Genomic DNA, 26130 nt, shown 5'->3' with positions numbered 1-26130 from the left:
GCATATCCGACTTAAATATGGCCGACGCATGTTTTCAACAACAATTTTGACGCAAACTCGCTGTACGTAAGGTCACCAGATCTCGGCTGTGATCGAGTCTTTAGAGCAACGACTTTTTTCAGTATCATTGTTTTATCTTTTACAAAATGTAGCCTAAAATGCTATTTTTGAAGATATAAGTAATGGTTAGGCCATTGAAAACAAAGGTATATGAACATGATTGTTTGCATGTTCATACGGATGGTTGATTTTTTTTTTAAAACGTGTATGTCTTTGTATATTTAAAACCATAACATATGCTGATACGATCTAATTTGTACCATATAAGGGTTTAGTATTGTGTAACCATGAACGAAAATATAGTCAGGTGACGTTTCACATGATTGTACTGTAGGGCTTAATATTTCAGAAACATAAGTTATGAAAATGTAAATAAAGTCAATACGTTGTCCAATATGTTCTCAAAAATGGAGTTTTGTTTGACAAACAAAGCTGTTATACAGCTGATGTTGTTCTCGTTCTGTCTGTGTAGCCTACTGGTAACGTGTGAGGTAATTTGAACAAAAGTTGACGATGTATTTCTGTTTGATTCAATCAATGATTGCAAGGTGGCAAGATAAACCTTCTAAGACTAAAATGTTTAAGTCGGCAATCGAGTTTAAGATGATTTAGTTTTAACTTTAATAAAGGTTCACCTCATTACATAAACATGATCAGGTTCAGTTTATATGCTGTAAGATATGATGATGCTTATCAACGAGTGGCAGAGGCCGACGCGTATCCCCACACCGCATGTTTGACCAATGGAGATCCCAGGGTTGGTAATGGGGCCATGCATACTTGAGATTGACCGTATTGTCATAAGAGATGTTCAGTATCAATTTGAAGTTAATGGTGTAGAAATGTAAAATAACATAAAACAAGAGATGTGTTTGTCAGAAACACAATGCCCCTCCTGCGCCGCTTTGATTTATTAAAAAAAAATCATTTGGCAGGTTCATTACTTACCACCCTTTAGAGCTTATAAATTCCCTTGGATTTGTTTTTTTGACCATTGAGTTTGTTAGAAACACAATGCCCCCTCCTGCGCCCCTTTATTTTTATTTTTACGCCCCTGAAGGAGGGGCATAATTATAGTGATCGGACTGTCCATCTGTCCGTCACACTTTGCCAGGGCCCTCAATCTATCAAATCTGCAGCAGAGTTTTGGCCGCAGTCCCCCACTTGAAAAGTATACTTTTTTCCCCTTTTGGGGCGAAAAATTCCCCCTGAATTTTTTTTTTTATATAGAAAGATGTGTCTCATGATTATTATATCCTACGTTAGCGTTACAGATCGCCGAAATCGCCATTGGCAATTGCAATTCCTGGCTGGCAATTAAAAATAAGATTTTCATGAAATTGGCGATTGAAAAAAATAGACCCTATGCTTTACAAATGCACACTCTAAATGCCTGTTTTCAGGGCGTATAAATCGGTATTTACAGTATAAATCGCCAGAAACATTGCTAAGATTACACAGATAACACCCTTACCGGAAAGGCCTCAGGGGATAATGACCACCGCCTAGGTCGATAATCCACTATGACATGGCTAATGTCTTAATTGTTCACGCTTTACACTGCAACCAGACTTTTCGAACATTTGGGTTACTTGGCGATTTACGTAATAACTGAATCACTGAAGCATGCCGTGTAATGACCTATGCTATAGATATTACGATTCAATTTTATCGAATCGACCAGTACGGAATTTTCATTTAATCAGATGGGCGGAGTTATGGCATTGATAGCCACTATAAACTAATTTCCCAAGAAACAACTATTTTGATTGGCTAAAAAAGTAGATAAGAGTAACTTCCCTTTACGGTTGCTATGAGACTTGAAAGACTGATTTAGATTTAGTGAGTTGCAGATTCCAGGAAAAATGGATGCTGCGAACGAAAATGGAAAGTCGAAGCCACAGAAATTAACACAATTCTTTAGAAAAGAAAGTGGACAGAATAATGTAAACTCAGGAAATGACCAAATGTTAGGTTTGCGATCGGAGGACGTCTAAAATAGTGAAGACGTGTCAAGTGAGTGCAGAATCGGAAACGTCTACCTGTCAAGTCTCACGATTTCGCCGTGAGTCTCACAGTGTTTTACATGCAATGACGGTCTAATGCTGACTAAGTAATTTCTCACACATTTCTTCAAAACCAAAAAAAATGAAAAAAAAGTGATGTTTGGATTTCATAAAATGTCGTATAATTACAACCGAGAGGGCGGGCTGTTTTACTGGTTTCTAACCTAAATACCACATGTACCGAAATCTGTTTAACGGTGTAAATGTATCATTATCACTACGCCACCGGTGTCTATGTAAACAAAAAAAATCGGCTGCAAAATGTCAGCAAGTGGCTCACCAGCGAAGAAAATTTTCAAGTAAAAAATGGGCTAATTTCAGACAAAAATATTCTTAATTTTGCTCAGGAAATAACCCCAAAACGCACCACAGACGATCTAGGATCTAAAAATTTTACATGAGGAGGGGGCATGCCCCCGGACCCCCCTACATTTGGCGATTTAGTTTTTTTCCTTAGTGCCAACCTAGATATCTCAATTCTATTTAAATTTAATCTTTTCAAACATACTAAATCATGAAAAAAGAAATGACTATAGTGCAAACATGTACAAATGTAATAATGAGAGAGAGTAAGTAAAAATCCCCCAAGAATGGAAACGCTGCGAAAATTCCCCCTCATGAGGGTAGCGACCCGCTTCCCCTAAAATGGATTGAGGGCCCTGCTTTGTGTTTAGGTTTTGAAAAATGCTCATAACTTCTATGTCACTTGAGATGTAACCTTCATATTTGGTATGCATGTGTACATGTATATGGACAAGGCCTTTCCATATGCACAAAAGTTTTGAACCCTGTGACCTTGACGTTGAACTTAGGGTCCGCGTTTAGGTTTCGAAATCTGTGTTAAGGTTTTGTAAGATGCTCATAACTTCTATGTCCCTTGAGATATAACCTTCATATTTGGTATGCATGTGACTTGTCTATACAGTCCAACCCCTACTTCCGGTCACCCCTCATAGCTGGTTGCCCCGTGTAGGTGGCCGGTCTGTGCCGCGACCGTCGATAAACACTGTATAATGCACCCCTCTTTAGGGGTAACCCTGTTTCTCCGGCCAGCAGCCAGCATTTTTGAATCCCAAATGTTAAATTTCCTGCATATGAGTGGTCACGTGCGAGTAAGTCAGTCATGTACATTGGCAAAATTACAACGATGCAACGGCGAAAAAATCAAAACGTACTTCCAGTCTGAGGATAAGGCTCTGTATTACTAAAGCGTGATGTCTGATTAGCATTTTGACAGCCAGTTTGCAGATTGCAATTAATAAGCCGCAGATTATCGGGTTAAAAGCAATATGCGACTGTTTGATCTTTTTGTTTCCGCACGTGCAAATATCACCTATTATTACTGGAAAAGAGATTCTTAATTTATAATTTATTATTTGTAGCTGTTGAATCATACTATTTCAAGCACACATTTATGACAATTTTCGGCTAATTAAAAGTAAAAAAGAACAACAAAACTTTTAACCGAAAAAGTTACTGATCTACATGTTCTATGTGCTACAAAGTTTTTATCCAAAAATCAGTACACGCACGCTTTCCATGGATATGGCATGACATTGTACATTGGTGCATAATTTCGCGCGCTTTTGTCGGGACAAAGGAAATACATGAGGACTTTTTTATGCTAGAATTTGTAAACGTCTCGTTACCATATACAATCGGGAGTGTGTTTCCGATTATAAATTATTATTCTCATTTGGGAATTAAACAAAACATTTATATTTGTTTTATATTAACAATGATTTCAATATGAATTTTGATAAAACCCTTTACGCGGTGAAAAAATAATTTTATAATATTATGCATGAAAAGCACGATTACCAGTAGGATCACATCTGGTTGCTATTATCAGTCCCTTAAGTAACTGGCCACGATTTTATCGTGGAGGAGATCACTGTCGAGACCAATTGGTGCGGTAGTTATTACAAAGCCATAAAACTGCAATAAAACAATTAAATTATCGATTGATAGTGACACGGGAATTATTCACGCATAACTGATTCACAACTGTTCCCATCTTAACTTCTTAAGTGCATTGGGGCCATACAACGCGCATTGTGTAAACAACGAATCATGAAAATTATTTTTTTCATTGACTTGATTCTGATGCTGATGATACTGATGATGATTAGAAAGATGAATAGAATATTTTTTTTAATGAAAATGTTGTTTTATAGCTGATTTTAGAAAGGAAGAAGTAAAATTATTTTAAGTCTATACATTGTTTAGTACATGTACACATATTTACCTTTTTTTTATAAAAAAATTGAACAGTTGGCCATGCACTCATCAACTCCAGACTCCCTATGACCCAACCCCCTCTTATGGGGCCACCCCGCTTAAGAAGCCCATTTGGCAGTTTCCCGTGACTGGCTGCTTAAGAGGGGTTGGACTGTATGGACAAGGCCTTTCCATACACACAAAAATTTTGACCCCTGTGACCTTGACGTTGAACTTAGAGTCCGCATTTAGGTTTGGAAATCTGCGTTTAGGTTTCGAAAAATGCTCATAACTTCTATGTCCCTTGAGATATAACCTTCATAATTGGTATGCAGGTGTATATTGACAATGCCTTTCCATACGCACACAAATTTTGACCCCTGTGACCTTGAACTAAGGGTCTGCGTTTAGGTTTCAAAATTTGCGTTTAGGTTTCAAAAAATGCTCATAACTTCTATGTCCCTTGAGATATAACATTCATATTTGGTATGCATGTGAATATGAACAAGACTTTTTCAAACGCACAAACTTTTTGACCCCTGTGACCTTGACCTTTAACTTAGGGTCCGCGTTTAGGTTTCAAAATCTGCGTTTAGGTTTCGAAAAATGCTCATAACTTCTATGTCCCTTGAGATACAACCTTCATATTTGGTATGCATGTGTATATGGACAAGGCCTTTCCATACACACAAAAATTTTGACCCCAGTGACCTTGACGTTGAACTTAGGGTCACTATCTCCTCCTACAGTAGTACACTATAAGCACTAGAACCTTGAAACTTACACACATGGTAGCTATGAGCATATGTGCGACAGTGCACTATTTGGAATTTTGATCTGACCCCGGGGTCAAAAGTTATGGGGGTTGGGGTGGGGCTGGGTCAGAGATTTTCACTCATTTTTATACGCCCATTTTAAAAAAACGGGATTATTATAGTTTCACCCTTGGAGGGTGGGCGGCGTCCACAGCAGTGTCCGCTCTCTAATTCAAATAGTTTTCATCCGATCTTCACCAAACTTGGTCAGAAGTTGTGTCTAGACAATATCTAGGTCAAGTTCGAATACCTATGGGTCATGCTGGGTCAAAAACTAGGTCACATGGTCACTTAGTGCATTTCAAGGATGGTGTCTGCTCTCTAATTTAAGTAGTTTTCACCCGATCTACACCAAATTTGTTCAGAAGTTGTGTCTAGATGATATGTAGGTCAAGTTCAATTATGGGTCATGCCGGGTCAAAAACTAGGTCACTTGGTCACTTAGTGCATTTCAAGCATTTAGCATGGTGTCCGCTCTCTAATTGAAGTAGTTTTCATCCGATCTTCACCTTATTTGGTCAGAAGTTGTGTCTAGATGATATGTAGGTCAAGTTCGAATATAGGTCATGCCGGGTCAAAAACGAAATCACGAGGTTACTTAGTGCATTTTAAGCATTAAGCATGGTGTCCGCTCTCTAATTGAAGTAGTTTTCATCCGATCTTCACCTAATTTGGTCAGAAGTTGTGTCTAGATAATATGTAGGTCAAGTTCAAATATGGGTCATGCAAAGTCAAAAACAAGGTCATGAGGTCACTTAGTGCATTTCAAGCATTAAGCATGGTGTCCGCTCTCTAATTGAAGTAGTTTTCATCCGATCTTCACCTAATTTGGTCAGATGTTGTGTCTAGATGATATGTACATGTAAGTCAAGTTCGAATATGGGTCATTCCGGGTCAAAAACAAGGTCATGAGGTCACTTAGTGCATTTCAAACATTTAGCATGGTGTCCGCTCTCTAATTGAAGTAGTTTTCATCCGATCTTCACCTTATTTGGTCAGAAGTTGTGTTTAGATGATATGTAGGTCAAGTTCGAATATGGGTCATACCGGGTCAAAAACGAAATCACGAGGATACTTAGTGCATTTTAAGCATTAAGTATGGTGTCCGCTCTCTAATTGAAGTAGTTTTCATCCGATCTTCACCTAATTTAGTCAGAAGTTGTGTCTAGATAATATCTAGGTCAAGTTCAAATATGGGTCATGCCGGGTCAAAAACAAGGTCATGAGGTCACTTAGTGCATTTCAAACATTTAGCATGGTGTCCGCTCTCTTATTGAAGTAGTTTTCATCCGATCTTCACCTAATTTGTTCAGAAGTTGTGTATAGATGATATGTAGGTCAAGTTCAAATATGGGTCATGCAGGGTCAAAAACGAGGTCATGAGGTCACTTAGTGCATTTCAAGCATTAAGCATGGTGTCCGCTCTCTAATTGAAGTAGTTTTCATCCGATCTTCACCTAATTAGGTCAGAAGTTGTGTCTAGATGATGTGTAGGTCAAGTTCAAATATGGGTCATGCAGGGTCAAAAACGAGGTCACGATGTCACTTAGTGCATTTCAAGCATTTAGCATGGTGTCCGCTCTCTAATTGAAGTAGTTTTCATCCGATCTTCACCTAATTAGGTCAGAAGTTGTGTCTAGATGATGTGTAGGTCAAGTTCAAATATGGGTCATGCTGGGTCAAAAACAAGGTCACGATGTCACTTAGTGCATTTCAATCATTGAGCATGGTGTCCGCTCTCTAATTGAAGTAGTTTTCATCTGATCTTCACCCAATTTAGTCAGATGTTACGTCTAAATGATATCTAGGTCAAGTTCAAATATGGGTCATGCCGGGTCAATAACTAGGTCTCGAGGTCACTTAGTGCATTTCAAGCATTGAGCATGATGTCCAAAACCTTAGAACGGGCGTATCTTGTGACAGTTTGGCACTCTTGTTTGAGGTTATTTTACATCCACTTCTACACCGATTTACTTCAAATTGATACTGAACATATTTTTGAATACAATACAGTCAATCTCAACTATGCATGGCCCCATTACCAACCCTGGGGCGCCCCTGGGTCAAACATGTGGCGTGGGGATACGCGCCGGCCTCTGCCGCGCCATTTCAAGTTTTACTCAAATTTAGAGACTAGAGACAGATGTGAGACATAATTGTTTTAGATGAAAAAAGCTGTTTATATTATGAAGATCTCTGAGATGTATGTTAGAGGTCAGAGCATTCAAGAAGAGCTAGTACAGGTGCTTATGGTATTTGTTATCCTGCGCTTTTAGCCGTTAAGCAAAGTAGTAAATTGATGCATCCTTTTTAGTAATGTTAATTTGAGGTTTACCAAAACAATTTTAAATGCAAATGAACTGTTTAATGTAAATGACCTGCTTTTGGAAAGGTTTCAAAAACTTGAATCTAAGGAAATATAATGGAAAGTGAATTCGTGGAAAAATTAAATGTATTTCTTTGATTATGTTGTGCTAAAAACACAACTTTTAACTTGCTTTTTGAGGTGTCATTTTAACATGTCAAAACTCCGAAGGATATGCACTTGTCTTAGTGATTAAAATGAGTCTTCATTCATTGAAATAAATGATTATTTTTAAAATTTAATTAATTCAGATGTTTTTTATGCTTCTTTAATGGTACACATTGGACACCAGACATTAACATATTGAAACTAATGACATTGATTTCAAAAGTGCCCAAAATTTTTGGACAGGTTATTTGTTAAATACAACTCAAGTTACATTTATATGTTTGTTTAAGGGACAGACCCTTATTATGTATTTTACATAGCTCTGTGTCCCCAAAGCTCTTTATTAAAGTAGAAGCAGGCTAATGATCATTATACAAGTGATTTTAGCTCAGCAGTTTACGGACAAAACCCGAGGTATTGTCAGCTCGTTGTGTCCTGTTGTCCGCCGTCCACGTCGTGCTAAAACCTTAACATTTTGTTAACCTTTTAAACCATGACTCTAAAATCAAAGTGCTTCCACCTACAAGTTTGAAACTTCATACATGTATGTTGTTGCACCTTGATGAGTTCTACACGCCACCAGGATTGGCATACCGGTCAATACTGGTCAATACTGGTCAATTAAAAATTATAGCATTTAAACATCACAAAGAAAGACTTGAAGCTATTCTATATTGAATCAAGCATTATTCTGTAAATGGAAACAGCCTGAAATACATAAGGACTAAGGCAATATATTTATCTCAGTGTACATGTATCACATCTGTTACTAAGTATAATACAATGTACTAAAGTATTATTAGTATTGTAATTACCATAGTATTTCACTGATCTATTGATATACCTACTTGATAAGCAGATGGGCAAACAGAACTCTTGTACGTGTATTTTCTAGGGTTACAAATCTGGAACCTAAGTCTTAAATTGGTAATAAAATGCATGCAGTGTTATGTCTTTGATATTGACAATGAAGCAAATCTGCCCTTAGGCTATAACATCACTCAAACAAAAGTAGATAACGTGCTATCAATTTAATAGTTACTTCTAACTTGTCTCCTTTCTGTATAAATAGTTTTTTCCTTTTCATATTTAAAAGTTCAATTGGTCTACAAATGAATAAGCAATAAAAGACTTTGATTTTGCAAAAAATAATGTTTTACAATTTTAGGTCTTCTGTAGACTCTTCTTGTCAATTATTTTTTTCTTTTAATAATTATTTCTTATTATGTTTTTTATTTTTATCAATGGATTTTTTTTTTTTCACCATTTTGTATAAAAAGGAATGTAACTAGGCAAGAATACATGACAAGTATAGGTTGTGTCATTTATATAAAATAGTGGGTATTAACAGCTTAAGACATTATTGGCAACATGTCTGTTTAATTTATATTATCAATATTGTTTACTTAAGCATGAAATATTTATCAAAATTGGGGGTAAAGTTCAATCGACCAGTATCGACCAGTAATGACCACTTCCGGAGTATTGACTGGGACGGTTTTAACTGGTTAAATCCGCAAGTTAAAACCAGGGGCGGTCGATTGGTGCTGCACGCCACACCCATTTTAGGTCACTAAGTCAAAGGTCAAGGTCACACCTCTAAAAAAAAGTCAAAAAAATCTGACAAGCTTTCATTTATTCAACCGAGCGTTGGCAACCGTTATGTGGTTCTCTTTATTATCCCCCACCATAGGTGGAGCGATATTGTTTGGCACTGTCCGTCCGTCTTTTGGTCCTTCCGTCTGTCCGTCCGGCACTTTTGTGTCCAGAGCCATATCTTGGAAGTGCATTGGCGGATTTCATTGAAACTTGGTATGAGTATAAATATGGATAAGAGGATGATGCATGCCAAATGGCATTGTACACCATCTATTAATAACTGAGTTATGGCCCTTTGTATCATGAAAAAATGCTTTTTTGTGTCCGGAGCCATATCTTGGAAATGCTTTGACGGATTTCATTGAAACTTGGTATGAGTATATATGTCTAAGAGGATGATGCATGCCAAATGGCATTGTACACCATTGGACAATAACAGAGTTATGGCCCTTTGTATCTTGAAAAAATGCTTTTTTTGTGTGTCTAGAGCCATATCTTGGAAGTGCTTTGACGCCAAATTGACCGAAGTCATTGAAACTTGGTATGAGTATATATATATATATAGAATGATGCACGTTGGCGTTGTCCATCAGTCCAGAAAACTTTTTTGCCCAGAAGTATATTGGTGAGGGATATCAATTCAACTAATTTGCTTGTTTTGTTCTTATCATAATCTTTTATCAAAAATACATATTGTCGTTTTGAAAATTCAAAGATCAGGTAAGGTTTTTGTAAAACATAAACACAGTCTCTACATGTATTTTGATATTAAAGTTAAAAGTGAACATGTAATTGTTAAAACATTATTTTCAACCACACAATGCTGCACTAAATTTTAAAGTTTGTGATTGTAGATATTTTTGGAGACAAAACAAAACAACTTTTCTGTCGTTCATAAACACGCTTTATACATGTACATTCAACACTTTAGACAAGTCATTTGTAAATACCGGTAACACGTGTATTATGACAATATCAATATGTTTGTTTGACCAGTATGCTTTCACAAGCCTTTATGTCGTTACGCTGTTTGTCAAGTGACAAGACGTGATTACATATGTAAAATCATGAAGAGAAAAACACAATACTTTTTAATTGATTTCCAAATTATATGTGGGTTGTATACATGACTTGCAGATGATGACAATTAAATGTTTGTTGTTGTTGATCCCTTATTGTATACTACCGGTATACAGAGGCATGTCTTACGGTATAAAAGTGTCCATTTTGATCTAGAATGTTGCTGAAACTGAAAAACAAGGTTATTGGTTTTTTTGGCTATATGTTTTCAAAAGCTATTGTATTTATAAATGTTGAAAATACTAATTTGTTGTGTATTAAGTTTGTTATCTTCCCATTAAGTATGATAACCATTTTTAGCTCGACTATTACATGTATATATGAAATATATATAGTGGAGCTATCCTACTCACCCCAGCGTCTGCGTTAGCGTGCAAATGTTAAAGTTTTCGTACTACCCCAATTATTTTCATTGTCCCTTGACATATTGCTTTCATATTTTGCATACTTGTTTACCAACATGACCCCAACCTATAAACAAGAGCAGACAACTTTATCTAGCATTTTTTCATAATTATGGCCCCTTTTCCACTTAGAATATGCAGCAAATGTTAAAGTTTGCGTACTTCCCCATTTATTTTCATATTTTGACTTATTGCTTTTATATTTTGCATACTTGTTTACCAACATCACACCAACCTATAAACAAGAGCAGACAACTCTATCAAGCATTTTGTCATAATTATTGCCCCTTTTATACTCAGAATATGCATATTATTGATAAATCTATGTTAAAATTTGCGTATTACCCCAAATATTTCCTATATCCTTTGACATATTGCTTTTATATTTTGCATACTTGTTTACTAACATGACCCCAACCTATAAACAAGAGCAGACCATTGTATCAAGCATTTTTACATAATTATGGCCCCTTTTCAGGTTTTTTTTTTTGCCCAATTTTATAGCCAAAATTTGGCTATGTTCCCAATCCCAAAAAGTATACTTTTTTCCCAAATTGTGGCATAAAAATTCCCAATTTACCAAAAAAAATAAAAATAAATTATTTTTTTTTTAGAAAGAAGTGTCTAATGTGTATTTTATCTCAATTTTAATTCAATTACCTCAAACAAAGTATTATATGATTTTGTTTTTTTAATTTGAATGATTTTAAAGAGTTATATCAAATTAAGTATTTCCCTTATCTGTGGACTTTTCGTGTGGAAAAAAAGGCTAATGAATTTTTTTTCCCAATTTCATGAAAATGCCGATAAAATTCCCAAATCCATAGCCATGGGGTATCTTCCCAAAAAGTGGGAAAAAACCCCTGCTTTTACACTTAGATAATTGAACATTTTGCTTAAATTGCCATAACTTCTTTATTTATGATCACATTTTATTAATACTTTGACAAAACAACACTTACCTGAATACCACAATGGATTCCACCCAAACAATACCCTACGCCCCTACCCAGAATCCCTCCCCTCCCAACACCCCCCCCCCCCCCCAAATTATTTTTTTTGAACATCATCTAATAAATTACCCCACCCCACATTATACCCCCCCCCCTACCCCCCCCCCCCCAAAAAAAAATATTTTTTTTTAAACATCTAATAAATTACCACATTCCACATTATACCCCCCTACCCCCCCCCCCACAATTTTTTTTTCTCCTTTTTATTTTTGAAAGATCGTCTTATAAATGACCACACCCCACATTATACCCCCTCTCAACCCCCCCTCCCCCCCCCCCTCCAAAAATTTTTTTTTTTCCTTTTTTTTTTTGAAAGATCGTCAAATAAATTATTGAATATGAACAATTTCCCCATGATGGCTTACGTTATAATGTCAAGCACTCGAATAGTTGAGCCCGCTGTCCTCTGACAGCTCTTGTTTTTTCTACAATTATAAAAGTGTATTTAATTATCTTCTTTTCTTAAATCCTTTCTTATCAGCCCTTATAAAAATAGACTTAACCAATAATTTAAGTTACATAAAACTTAAGTATTAATAAAAAAGATTACACTAGAACATTTTTTTCACAGTCTCAAAAAGACAAGACCAGTTTTGAAGATGCAAGGTGTAAATGCGTGTGCCAAAAGTTCAAGAAGGATGAAAACAGTACAGTCAGTGACCAGACTGTGTTTATCAGTGCAAATGCAGATCCAAATAACTGGTAAGCTGTCAAAACGATATTTTAAATTCATAGGCACTTATTATAGTTCGAAGTGTACTTGTCCTTTGTAAAAGAATAGATTGTTCAAAGAAACAATTTATTATAATTAAATAAACAAGATTTTAACCTGATGTACCATTATTTTTAAGCTCACCTCAGTGCAAAGTACTCAAAGTGACCTTTTGTGATCACCCTATGTCCGGCTTTGTGCGCCATTAATTTTTAAGCTCAATACCACTCAAGAGGCCACATTTGTCATTCAATCTTGAATAACATAGTCCCAATGTTTATCTAGAAAATATCTTTAACGAGTATGAATCTGGGTCACGTGCGTTCAAAAACTAGGTAACCAGTTCAAATCTTAAAAATACTGTGCTTCTTCTGTGGAGGCCATATTTTTGACTCCTTAATGAAACTTGGTTAGAATGTTTATCTTTATGAAATCTAGAGTTTTAATCTGGGTCATATGTGTCTTAAAACTAGGTCACCAGGTCAAATGTTAGGAAAACCTTTTAACCCTTGTAGAGGCCACATTAATGATGCAACCTTGACAAAACTTTATCAGAATGTTTATCTTTGCAATATCTTGACTAAGTTTAAATCTGGGTCATGTGCATTTAAAACTACGTCAACAGGTAAAATCTTTGAGAAATCTTACCATTCTAAAAAAAACTTTGACTCAATTTTTTTTTTCTTGATGACACTTGACATTTTCAAGGCTTAGATGGAGTATGGGTTAATTTTTAGAAAATCCTTGTTACCACAGTAGAGGCCACATTTACATGTATGATTTAATCTTGATGAAACTTAGTGGCAGTGCTCATTTTTGCAATAAGCTAAATTTAATTCTGGGTCATATGCACAAAAAATAGGTCACTGGGTCAAATCTTAGAAAAACCTTTTAACTTTTCTAGAGTCCACATTTATGACTGATTCTTTATGAAACTTGGTTAGAATGTTTATCTTGGTAATAAACAAGCCATGTTCAAATCTTGAGCACTTGAAAGTCTACAAACTAGGTCAATGGGTAAAATCTTTTAAAAAAAAATCTTACAACTCATTTATGACTCAAACTTGATGAAACTTGAGCAGAATGTTTATTCTGACAATATCTAGACCAATTTTGATTGTGTTCAAACTCTACATGTAGGTCAGCATGTCAAGTTTGAAAAAAAACTTTTTAGGCCCATTTAAGACTGAGTCTTACAATGTAGTAAGAACGTTTATGTTGACAAATCAATATAGAAGCAATGTTTGAATTGTGGTCAAGTGTGGTAAAAAACTAGATCAAGTAGTCAAGTCTTCAGGAATTATGTTTTCGAACTCAAATGAGCACCTAAGAGCCATTATGGCCTCTTGATAAATATTTTAACACCAATTGATTAATACTTTATTAACAGTTCACTGGTCATGCCAACACATAGCTAGAAAAATCAGCTTGTCCTGATAGAGCATTCACTTGTTAATGATAGGACAAATGGAATCTTTGTGCCCTGCCCAGACTGCAAAGAATGATAGGACAAATGAAATCTTTGTGCCCTGCCCAGGACTGCAAACATTCATAAGTTCAATCTTAGTGTGTGGAATTAGGAGCCTGTGTTATTATGGAGGATACATGTACATCAAATTGAACTTAATGTTTAGCTCACAACAAATAAACAAATATCAGTGAGTCTTAAAAAATTGGCATGATAAAGATTGCAAAGAAATTATTGGAAATACAGAAATTAACTAATCCTTTAGGGAGTTGCTTAGAAATCATACTTAAACAACTGTATGTTACATTAAATATGAAGAAACAGTATGCTTAATGATAGGACAGGCTTCCTGAGAAAAAAAAATGGAGTCATCTATCATGAAGAATACTGGTACAATGTACTGCACATTTCTTCAAAATGGGTTTGGTTCCCATAATGGGTTTGGTTCCCATGTGCTGTATGTCATAATAAAACTGTATAAAAACAAAATTGTTCAATCAATTTTCATTGACCTGAAATAAAAGGTTACATTTTTATGCTCCCCCAAATTTTTTTGGGGGGGAGCATATAGTCCCCGCTTCGTCCTTCCGTGCGTGTGTCTGTGTGTCCGTCCTTCCATGCACAATTTTTGTCCGGGCTATTTCTCAGCAATTAATGACCGGAATTCAATTAAACTTTATGGGAAGCTTCACTACCAAGAGGAGATGTGCATATTATCAGCCGGTTCTGGTCGGATGATTTTTCACAGAGTTATGGCCCTTTGAAATTTTCCATTTACTGTACATATAGTGCAATTCTTGTCCCCCAACTACTAGATGTTTCCTTTTATCTGAATATATAGTGCAATATTGTGACAAAAAAAACCTTTGGGGAGCATCACCCGTCTCTGATGGTTTCTTGTTGTTTTAGTTTTATAATAATTTCTTCATGTACATATACTATTTAGTCACTTATTGTTGTTGTTTTCAATTTCAGTAACTGCCTTTTTGTGGTAGGCTTTAACATAGATCCTAAAATGTGCAACCTGTGTCAGTGTAAATACGAGAACAGAAACACAACTACTATCAAGGTAAATTGTATTCATGTGTTAAACAATTATGAACATTGCAACTTAGATGTGTATGCTTCAAATGATCTCTTTTTGGCCATTCACTAAATACAATTGCATATGATGAGTATTGCAGTTTTATTGTTAGTGGCTGGGTTATTGGGCTTGATTTTCCATTTACAATTCTGCCACAATTGTTCAGTGCCACAACCATATCAATTATCTTAAAAATATAACTTTGTTAAAAAATGTCCAGCTTAAAGGAAGATATCAGTATGACTTTTATGTGCAATATTTCTAACTCATATTTTGATCAGAATTAGCAAATTTGAAAAGGGCTGCTCCAATTCTAATTTTAAGAATAGGCAGGCCTGTATAATTTCTCTGCTCTCAGGCAGTAAATTGTATTGGCTTGGAAGAATGTTTGTAGTGCTGCCAGCAGCCAATTGTAGGAAAATGGATAACTTAACGATAACTTATCCTTTCTACAATTTTTAGCTCGACTATTATATATGAAATATATATAGTGGAGCTATTCTACTCACCTCGGCGTTCCCGTTAGCGTTAGCGTGCAAATGTTAAAGTTTGCTGTTCTACCCCAAATATTTCCTATGTCCCTTGACATATGGCTTTCATATTTTGCATACTTGTTTACCAACATGACCCCAACCTATAAACAAGAGCAGACAACTGTATCAATCATTTTGTAAGAATTATGGCCCTTTTTTCACTAAGAATATGCATATTATTGATAAATCTATATGTATGTTAAAGTTTGCGTACCACCTCAAATATTTCCTATGTCCTTTGACAGATTGCTTTCATATTTTGCATACTTCTTTACCAACATGACCCCAATCTATTAACAAGAGCAGACAACTGTATCAAGCATTTTGACAGAATTATGGCCCCTTTTATACTTAGATAATTGAACATTTGGTTAAGTTTTGTGTTTTGGTCCATTTTACTCCTTAAGTATCGTAGCTATTGCTTTTTAGACTTGGGAAACTTGCTTACTATCGTTAGGGGACTGTACAGGGCTAGTTGCATAACTCTGGATGGCTTTTTAACGGAATTATGGCCCTTTTTGTCTTTGTAACTTTGAATATTTTGTTTAATTTTGTGTTTAGATCCACTTTACTTCTAAAGTATCAACGCTATTGCTTTCAAACTTCAAATACTTTCTTACTATCATGATGTTACTGTACCTGGCAAGTTGAGTTTGACCTTGACCTCTTAATGACCTTCACTCTCAAGGTAAAATTAATAAATTTTGCGTAAATTGCCATAACTTCTTTATTTATGATCACATTTGATTCATACTTTTACAAAACAACACTTACCTGACATACCACAATGGACTCGACCCAAACCATCCCCCACGCCCCACCCAGGAACCGCCCCCCCCCCCAAAAAAACCAAATTCTTTTTTTCTCTTTTTTGAAAGATCAGCTATTAAATGACCACACACCCACATTATATCCCCCTCTCCATGATGGCTTCTGTTATACTGTCAAGCACTCGAATAGTCAAGCGCGCTGTCCTCTGACAGCTCTTATGGTAAACCTATCCAATCTGTAACAACAAACAATGCTGACCAATTTTATGAACAAATCATTATAGTTTCCATTGAATTATTTAGGTGAAATGAAATATAATTTTGTAATTATTTTGAATGGGTCAGATTGGTTTTACTCCCAGACTAGGTTGGTTTTCTGAAATCTAGCAAATTCTAGAAAAAGTCTAGTTTAATGACTGCCACATGCCTAGATGTGCTGCATTTATGACCATGAGTTAGTAAGGCATAAAAAGAAGTTGTTGTTTTTTTAGATACCCAACCTAACCAAATTTTAACTAGAGTCCAGGTGAAACCATTTTTGCCACTTTCAATCATATTTTCAAAATCAAATGTTATATATAAAAAAAAATGTGACATAATGTAGCAAAAAGATTTGGAAAATGTCTGTCAATGAATATCATTTCAAAATGGGAACTAACTTGTCCATATACATATAAAAAAGTAAACCAACAAAGTTAGGCCGACCTATGTACCCTATTTATTTTAGCAATGTTAATGGCAAGAAAAAACATGTAATTTTTAGCCCATGCGCTTGTATATTGTCAGGTGGTTGTGATCCTCATTATCTGTGTGATATCCCTGCTGCTGATCTACATGTTATTCCTGCTGTGCCTGGACCCTCTGATCACCCACCGGCCAGCCTCGTACAAGCAGCACATGGATGAGGTGGTTAATTTGGTAACACGGCTTAAAGGCCTGGGCGCCTTACACTTCTAACTCCCACCACTTCATGGCTGCCAGCAATCAGACTCTCTTAAATCCATTTGTATTTATCAATTTCATTTACTAAAATTTTATGATTTATTTTTATGCCCCCGGTAGGGTGGCATATAGCAGTTGAACTGTCCGTCAGTCAGTCTGTCCGTCCGTCCGAAAACTTTAATGGTCATAACTTTTTCAATATTTAACATAGCAACTTGATATTTGGCATGCATGTGCATCTCATGGAGCTGCACATTTTGAGTGGTGAAAGGTGAAGGTCAAGGTCATCCTTCACGGTCAAATGTCTAATATATGGCATCTGTCCGTCTGTCCGAAAACTTTAACATTGGCCATAATTGTTTCACTATTGAAGATAGCAACTTGATATTTAGCATGCATGTGTATCTCCTGGAGCTGAACATTTTGAGTGGTGAAAGGTGAAGGTGAAGGTCATCCTTCAAGGTCAAATGTCTAATATATGCCGTCTATTTGTCTGTCCAAAAACTTTAACATTGGCCATAACTTTTTCAATTTTGAAGATAGCAACTTGATATTTGGCATGCATGTGTATCTCATGGAGCTGAACATTTTGAGTGGTGAAAGGTGAAGGTCAACGTCATCCTTAAAGGTCAAATGTCAAATATATGGCGTCTGTCCTTTCGAAAACTTTTACATTGGCCATAACTTTTTCAATATTGAAGATAGCAACTTGATATTTGGCATGCATGTGCATCTCATGGAGCTGAACATTTTGAGTGGTGAAAGGTGAAGGTCAACGTCATCCTTCAAGGTCAAATGTCTAATATATGGCGTCTGTCCGTCCGAAAACATGTGTATCTCATGAAGCTGCACATTTTGAGTGGTGGAAGTTCAAGGTCAAGGTCATCCTTCAAGGTCAGAGGTAAAAAAAAATTATTTTTTTTTCAAAGTGGTGTTCTCATGAAGCTGCACATTTTGAGTGGTGGAAGTTCAAGGTCAAGGTCATCCTTCAAGGTCAAAGGTAAAAAAAAAAAGAAGAATTTTTTTTTATTTCAAAGCGGCGCATTAGGGGGCATTGTGTTTCTGAGGAACACATCTCTTGTTTCTTCCAACATTGCCTATTTCAGGTTTATTTAAATAATAATTTCATGGTTTTTTATATTCTCCGGAAGGGATGGCATACATGTGTAGCAGTCGCACTCTCCGTCCATCTGTCTTTTTGTTGGTCCGTCGTGCATTACGTTTTCTGGAAGTTTTTTACGCAAGGCTTTCAGATATGAGCTGATTTTTGCTATGTTAGTCTACCTTCTTGACCTACAGATGAAGTGCGAAATTCCTTCTGGTTCATAGATTTTTGGCAAAGTTATTGGTTTGGACTTAGATATATTCTCTATAATTATCGTTTCCAGGAGGTTTTTACTCAACACTTTCAGATATTGAGCTGATCTACCTAAATGACTTACAGGTGAAGTGTGTTACTTTCAGGTTCATTGATTTTTTATGTAGTTATGGGCTTTAAACTTAGAAATGTTCTCTATAACAAAAGCTTTCGGAAGGTTTTTTACGCAAGGCTTTCAGATATTGAGCTAATTTTTGATATGTGAGTCAACCTTCATGACTTACAGGTGAAGTGTGAGTTTTTCCTTCCATTCCATTTATTTTTTTGCAAAGCTATGGGCCTAGGACTAAGAAATTTTCTTTATACCGGTAATAACCGTTTTCCTGAGGGTTTTTTTACGAAACACTTCAGATATTTTGCTGATTTTATGTATGTTACTCTATCTACATGATTTACAGACGAAGTGTTCGTTTTTTTTTTCCCATTTATTTTTGGCGAAGTTATGGGCCTTGGACTTGACAATTTTCTCTACAATAGCTGCAGTGCGGCTTCAATCTGCAGTGGGGGCATTGTGTTTCACAAACACAGGTCTTGTTCCTTGCTGATTCAGCAGGAATTTGATATAAAATTTGAATAAAAAAAAATAGCAATACAAGCTTCTTTTAAAAAAAGGCGAGGTTTAAGAATGAGAATGTTGGCAGTCATAGGACATGGTCCAGTACAGACAGATACTTTATATATCCTTGTTATTTTATTGTAATCATGAAAGCCAGTTGTTAGCATTGATGCGTATAAACCTTATTTTGATATTCCTATATGCTGTAAATACTCAGTCATTTTTTCTTTAAAATTTTTTTTTAAACTATAGTATAGACCAAAAAATGAGGCTACATTCCATAACTCTTTGGAGTCATAATCAGGACATTTCATTTCAATGGCCCAAATATTTGACATTTGAACCTCAGGTGGTATAATACGCAGGATAATACTTTTTTATCGCACGCTTGATATATTGCGATCGTGATCTTTGGACTCTGCGAACAGCCATATAATGTGGATGCAGCTTAGTACTTATGGGCATAATTGGGATATAAAACACAGATGGCATTTATGCAAATTTTCATTATGATATTTTTCTTCAAACTGTGACACAAATTAAAAACAAAACTGCCAATTTTCATCCAATTAATTGCATGACTTATGAGCGGATAGAGTTATGACTCAGTATTTACGGTTTATTGTGAGAACCTATCTAATGGGGACATTGCTTGTAACAATTGTTTAATGGGAGGTGGAATATCATTATTTTGTCTTATTGACTTAAATGTTTGAATTTTCTTCATGATCTTTATTAATATTCATGAAATGTTAAACGCAACAAGTGAACAATATTTTGTTAAAGATACACTTGCAAATATATAGGGTGATCTGTCTGTAGTGTGCCAGTGTATATTGTTATGTACTGTTATGTATGTACATGTATATCATTATATGTAACAGTGGAATGATTTATATGCATGCTTGGTGTTGTATGGATCACTACACCACTCAGTCAGGACACAATATGAAACTTAACCCTTTGAGTGCTGGAACCGAATTTAAAAGGCCTTTGCAAACAGTTTGGATCCAGATTAGACGCCACAGAACGTGACGTCTCATCAGGATCCAAACGGTTTGCTATTCTGATAATATTCTTTGAAAAAAAATCGAAAAAATGCTAATTTTAGAAATTCAGCAGACGACATTTTAGCAGACGACAAATTTCCCAGCATGCAAAGCGTTAAGTAGTAAGATCAGGCTATGTTGCAATGGGGACTTACCTGTTAACAATTATTTAATGGGTTTGGAATGTCAATTTTTCTATTGAAGAGCTTCATGTATATTGTTGATTTTCAATCAGTAGCTTGGTTCTTTTCATGAATTGTTTCATGCAACAACGGAAAAATATTTTTGTGAAGATACATTTGCACATATATAAGGGGATCGGTCTGTAATGTGCCAGTGTATGTAGTAAATTACTAAATTATTGTATGCAACATTGAAATGATATATATGCGTGATTGTCTACTACTTGTTTAAATTGTGAAGCTCACCATATACTGGTAAAAAAAGCAGGACATGATTTGAAATGTAAAGGATAACCTTGGCATTATGTTTTCTCCATTTAGCAAATTCCAGATTTTGTTCGGCCAGATCAAGCCTAATGCTAAAAAGTTTCTGCAAGTTTTTTTCTATCGGGGTCAGTGCTGGTAATATTAGACCTGCTTGAGGGACAGTTGATAATAACATTTGTGAGTTATTTGCCACCCTACTGAGGCCGAAGTGTTTCAAATACTGTTGACCTTAAGCCAGGCCAGTCTGTAAAACATCACTTCTGGTTTATAACTAGACCTTATTGGACTAAAGTCTTGCAAAAACTGTTTGAAGCAACAAGCCATTTCTATCAAATACATGTAATTGAGTTTAGCCCTTCTGAATTGTTAAACAGATTGGCATAATTCATTTTAATTAAGTGAGGAAGCCATATGATTCATATGTGAATAATTTGCACTGGGAATATGAAATTCTAGCATGAATGGATTTTCTTTAAAGTCTGTTATTATGATTGTGTATGCATCTTAAAAGCAAGTGTAGCCTTCAAGTTGCCTCATTAACCACTGACAGTAATGTTTAAACAAATATGTATTTGCTTGAATCAATTTTGGTGATTTCTATGATGGTATACAGAAGTTTAATTACCATCATTATCATCAGTCTTGTGTCTGCATGATAGCTTCCACAGAGCTTTTTGCATGTCTGCATGCAGTTTAATGAAAAATGGTTTCAATGTATCTTCCTGACAATATGCATTTATATGCTGCATGCAACATGTATATTGTCATTTGATTTCAACTTCAAGTTGATTTTCTTGTAGTGATCTTGAAACAAGCCTGAAGTGAAAGCAGCAGTTTCACTCTAAATGCTTAATAGTACATGTGTATCTGCTGATTCGAACATTCTAATACCCGGTAACATGAATTTGTATCACAAACAAAAGCTTGCTGTATATGCCTTAGAGTAATGAAATATTTGAGTTCTTTTTTGAGAAAACCGGGCATAATGCATGTGCGTAAGGTGTCGTCCCAGATTAGCCTGTGCAGTCCGCACAGGCTAATCAGGGACGACACTTTCCGCTTTTTCTAAATTTTCGGTAAAAAGGGGCTTCCTTTAAACGAAAAATACTATTAAAGTGTAAAGTGTCGTCCCTTATTAGCCTGTGCAGACTGCACAGGCTTATCTGGGACGACACTTTACGCACATGCATTATGCCCGGTTTTCTCAGAACACGACTCATTTATATTTTGATGAAAATAAGTACATTGAATAGTCCAATCACTATGCTTACCTCTTGTAACATCACAGGCTATTAAAATAGAAATGTAGAGGGAACTAGCAAAAATTTCAAAAATCTTATTGACAGCAGCAGACTTGTGAAAATTCACTTGCATTCTATGACACTTGATGACTCAGACTTGCTGAGCCTGCTAGCTTGCTCAGTTCGTAGAGCGTTAGACTATGAATCCTTGGACCATGAGTTACACATCATTTATTAGGGGATTGATCATGAAATCCATTCTACAGCCATTATCCCCATACCTTTGATTCAAGTAGGGCAGTTGTCAGTTACTAGTAAAGGTATGCACTTAACTCTATCTCAGAAGCAAAGTGAAAATGGCTGTGTACAAACAGCATAAAACCAGAACAGCCTGCAAGTAACCCGCAGTCTGTTCAGGTTTTATGCTGTTTGCTGCTCATCATTATCTAAGGGTTGGAAATGAAGCCTTTAAAATTTGAATGGAGTAAGAAAGGTCTTAAATTAAATGTAGCGTTCTAAGGGACTACAAATGTGTCCAAATATGTATCTAAGTGGTAAAGTTTTAATACTTGTACACCAGCTTACCCAGGACAAGTTTGAGTTGGGTAACAGACTGCAGTGATATTACTGAAATACTGTAGAAAAAAGTTGCAAAAACCAAAACAAGACAAACCAATAAAGACTTGTTGATGTAACCAATAAATGTGAAAGCTTTGTAAAACCTCATTCATGAAATACATGTATACACATTATCTTTGTTGTGTGTGTCACTGGCCATCAATGTCGTCATTACCTGTCATGTCATACATAACGGTGTCATAATGTACCGTACCTCCATGACAGGATGACCAGTCGGTGTCCCAAGTGCCCCAGTTCGAGGGCACTGCTGGAACAAGGGCAAGGCTCAGTAAACAGAAGTCCGTCATCAAATATGTGTCGGACGAACAGCAGAAGTGGAAGTCTACCGTGCAGGAGCAGAGGAAGAACATTTACGACAAGCATACCATGCTGAACTGAGATTGGGTCTACATTTATGTTTGTGTAGACTTAATTTGTTAGCAAAAGACATTGTTATGAATAGGTCATTGTTTTGTAATATTAATTTTCTTTTAATACTTTCATTCTTTCTCTTGACTTTTGAAATAATTTTCAATCTTTTTTTTCCAGTCATAATTGAACTAATTGTTCACAAACTAAAAGCTAAAATCTCTTGATACAGCTTTAGTATGTGCAATACTTTTAACTATTTATTGAAAATATGTATTTGATTTATTGTTTAACTGATACAATATGATCTGTCATCAAACATATTGATTGAAGTCATTATAAATATTGTACATTGCTTAAACGTTCTTGTAATCTAGACGAATGTATGTTATAACTGTCTACCATTTTATTTGCTAAATGACATTCTTCTTACTGCTTGCATATGTTCAAACGTTCCTCTAAACAACCCTTTAATTAACAATTTCCGGTATGCATCCCCATTCAAAAGAGTGGTTATACACCTGTCGGTTGGTTGGATGGTGACTCTGTGCCTGTGAAGACCATTTCAATTTCATTCTTTTACATGTGAATCTTTTTACTAGAAATTGTTGGGTTTGTATGCTGGGTACTTGGGAGGATAGAAAACACCTGGCTTGTTTTTGGTGAAAAAACTTACAGAATCTAGTAACATTAAATTCCTTTCCGGATGGTATCTAGATAATTTCATCTAGACGTATGATAATCCAAACTGGTGTTGTGATATAGTACTCTTGCCCTAAGATCATCCAGTTAAGTATGCTGAAAGAGTACTATTGACCTGTGAAAAATTGTATGTTAATTGAAATCTATTGACTATAAGATCATCCCAATTGGTATCCTGATAGGCACAGGGGCTTGTTACATGAACATTGTTTTATTCTAGAGACCATCTTGGTACTGTAAGATATCATGGGAAAGACTTTATATAATACAATACCAGATAGCATTCTTGTTACTTCGGAGAAAAGAAAGAAGACTAGCCATTTGATTGAAAATATATTTTGAGGTCAAGATCACATGGTTTGGAACATTAAAAACATTTTAACACAATATTATGAGCACACTAAGATCATTCATCTTATAAGTATGCTGATGGTTGAAGAAGCACCCTTTCAATTAAAAATCAAGAGATCAAAGGTTGTAGGACCATGCAATATATAAACAATGCAGATATTGACAACTTTGCTAAAATTTGAGCGGAAGCAGGAGGCATACCGGTTTTACAAACATCACATGTTTCATCCGAATTTTCCATGTGTGCAATAGTTTATAATAATGCAACTCTTATAAACACTATATTGATAGGAAGTGGGTTTGCCTTGATTATTTTGCAAACAAAATATCACAAACATTCCTTTATATTGATATATGTTTGTTAAAATGTACGTCATTTTGTTTGTGTGATTGATTGTTTGATTATCAACTAAAATTGGGTTTGGTTGAGATTTCATAGCAGAGGAAGATGGTGAATGCTGTAATAATTCACATTTGTAAGTATTAGGCTAATTAAATAATTCTCTCTTGAACATTTTTGTCTAGTGTATTGTGCAATTGGTATAATTCTGTAGTACACAGCATTTAATCAATGTATTAGTTTGGGCATACATTTATTTGATATATATTTGTTTGCATGTGGCTCATGCTTTAGATGAAATAATAGCCTTCAGAATAAATCTGCGTCTGCCAATTAAAAAAATGTCAACAGTCTTTTGGGCAGCAATTTGTATTGACTATTCCTTAGATATAGAAAATAACATACTAGAGCTTTATTTACATTTAATAACAGCTTAAGCTTATAAAATGTAGATTTAAAGAAACCCAAACAGTGTATCAAAATACTTTTTTTTTCTGTAAAAACTAGTAGCAAAAAATTGTGATTAATAAATTGTGTAGTTAACTGTCTACCTTAGTTTCACCAGATTATGTTAAAAATTCAAATATTTATAGCATGTTAGGAAGATGTCCTCATTGTCTAACTGTGAGATAGACTTGTACTGTATGCCTTTAGAATTAAAAGAACATGTAACCATTTAGATTTGTTTTAAATAAATTTTATTTACACAATTGTGTTGTATTAAATTTAAGCAAAACATTTCAAGAAAAGTTTCAAAAATGTTGCTTCTTATTCATTTAGTGATTGGCTTGTAAGTTGTACCTTCCTTCCTTCAGGGAAGTCGGATTTCGACCAATCATCTTGAAGCCTTCAACATTGCCTAATTATTAAACTCTGGTAGATCATTTGTTCAGGTAGTGTCACTGTCCACATTAAAAGTGTCTCATAAGGGTAAATTAATCATGAACGGCGGTCATTGCACAGACATCACCAGATCAGATCAATAACTTTTCATCGAGTCTTTTATGAGCGCATCAGGGCCATGATCGGGACATTTGATCCCCTGGTTTTTGTAGCAGGAAGATAACTCGTACATTTATATTATAATGGTGCTACATGATTCCGTTCTAATCCATGGATTAATACAAAAGTCTGTTCATTTATCAATGCAATGAAAAAAAAGAAATATTATAGCACGACACCTAAGACCAGAAGTATACATTGTATAATTGTATTGTTTCCTATATTTGCGATCGAATTTGTCATGCACATTTAATTTTTGCACGAAATAAATAAGGAAAAATAGTTTACTTAGTGAGGTACGCTTCAATCGATTAAAATCACCAGCAATGCGAACAACTTATTTTATCCAAAGATCTATCAATAAACACAGATCGATGCAAGATACATCTCCTCGTTGACCGTTGATCAGTTGTCACTAAAGAATGATGTCAATTGCAGTTATCGGTACATAGTGCATCCGACGTCTACTCTCACGGCATTTTCTATTGTAATTGACGTTGACTCGCTGGACTTGTTCGGACAAGTGGTGGCTTTAAGTAATGGCTTAAAAATTGTTGAGGGGTTGTACACAGTGAACTAAACGCGCATGTATAAAAGACTAACCAGGTCGTCACGTTAAGATAATAAAAAGACGAGCCAGGTCAATTGTTTATAACAACACGCGGGGTATGCGGATACTTTGATAACAGATGGCACTTCGATACCAGATAACAACAAAAGCCACACGCGAAAGTTGAGTTCTTCAGCTTTTTTGCATTTATGTTCTGTGTATTTTGGTTTTCAGACACTAATATTGTTTGGTCGATTAATGGTATAGTACTTCGTATTGCGGAGCA

The 26130-nt window shown here is 35.5% G+C and overlaps 1 protein-coding gene across 2 annotated transcripts; it reads left to right on the top strand.

The window, feature by feature from the left end:
* Positions 1-384: 384 nt before the first annotated feature.
* On the top strand, positions 385-25002 carry LOC127853442 (proton-transporting V-type ATPase complex assembly regulator TMEM9-like). Of its 2 annotated transcripts, none has more exons than XM_052387986.1 (5): positions 385-551; positions 12302-12432; positions 14886-14979; positions 17084-17203; positions 22756-25002. In XM_052387986.1, exons 1-5 carry the CDS (start codon positions 456-458, stop codon positions 22927-22929), a joined length of 615 nt encoding a protein of 204 aa, XP_052243946.1. In that variant the 5' UTR covers positions 385-455; the 3' UTR covers positions 22930-25002. The 2 variants fall into 2 exon arrangements, with proteins under 2 accessions (XP_052243946.1, XP_052243945.1); XM_052387985.1 differs by having other exon boundaries at positions 17084-17215.
* Positions 25003-26130: the final 1128 nt, after the last annotated feature.

This window comes from Dreissena polymorpha, chromosome 12 (assembly GCF_020536995.1).
Source record: "Dreissena polymorpha isolate Duluth1 chromosome 12, UMN_Dpol_1.0, whole genome shotgun sequence".
In the NCBI taxonomy this organism is placed as follows: Eukaryota; Metazoa; Mollusca; class Bivalvia; order Myida; family Dreissenidae; genus Dreissena; species Dreissena polymorpha.
This window is presented reverse-complemented; position numbering and strand designations above follow the sequence as displayed.

Bases quoted from the DNA above. Each gene is read 5' to 3' on its own strand.
- LOC127853442 (XM_052387985.1), top strand. From the start codon at position 456: ATGTTCTCAAAAATGGAGTTTTGTTTGACAAACAAAGCTGTTATACAG. The intron at 12,433-14,885 runs GTAAGCTGTCAA...TTTCAATTTCAG, and splicing joins AATGCAGATCCAAATAACTG to TAACTGCCTTTTTGTGGTAG. The intron at 17,216-22,755 runs GTAACACGGCTT...CCTCCATGACAG, and splicing joins TGGATGAGGTGGTTAATTTG to GATGACCAGTCGGTGTCCCA.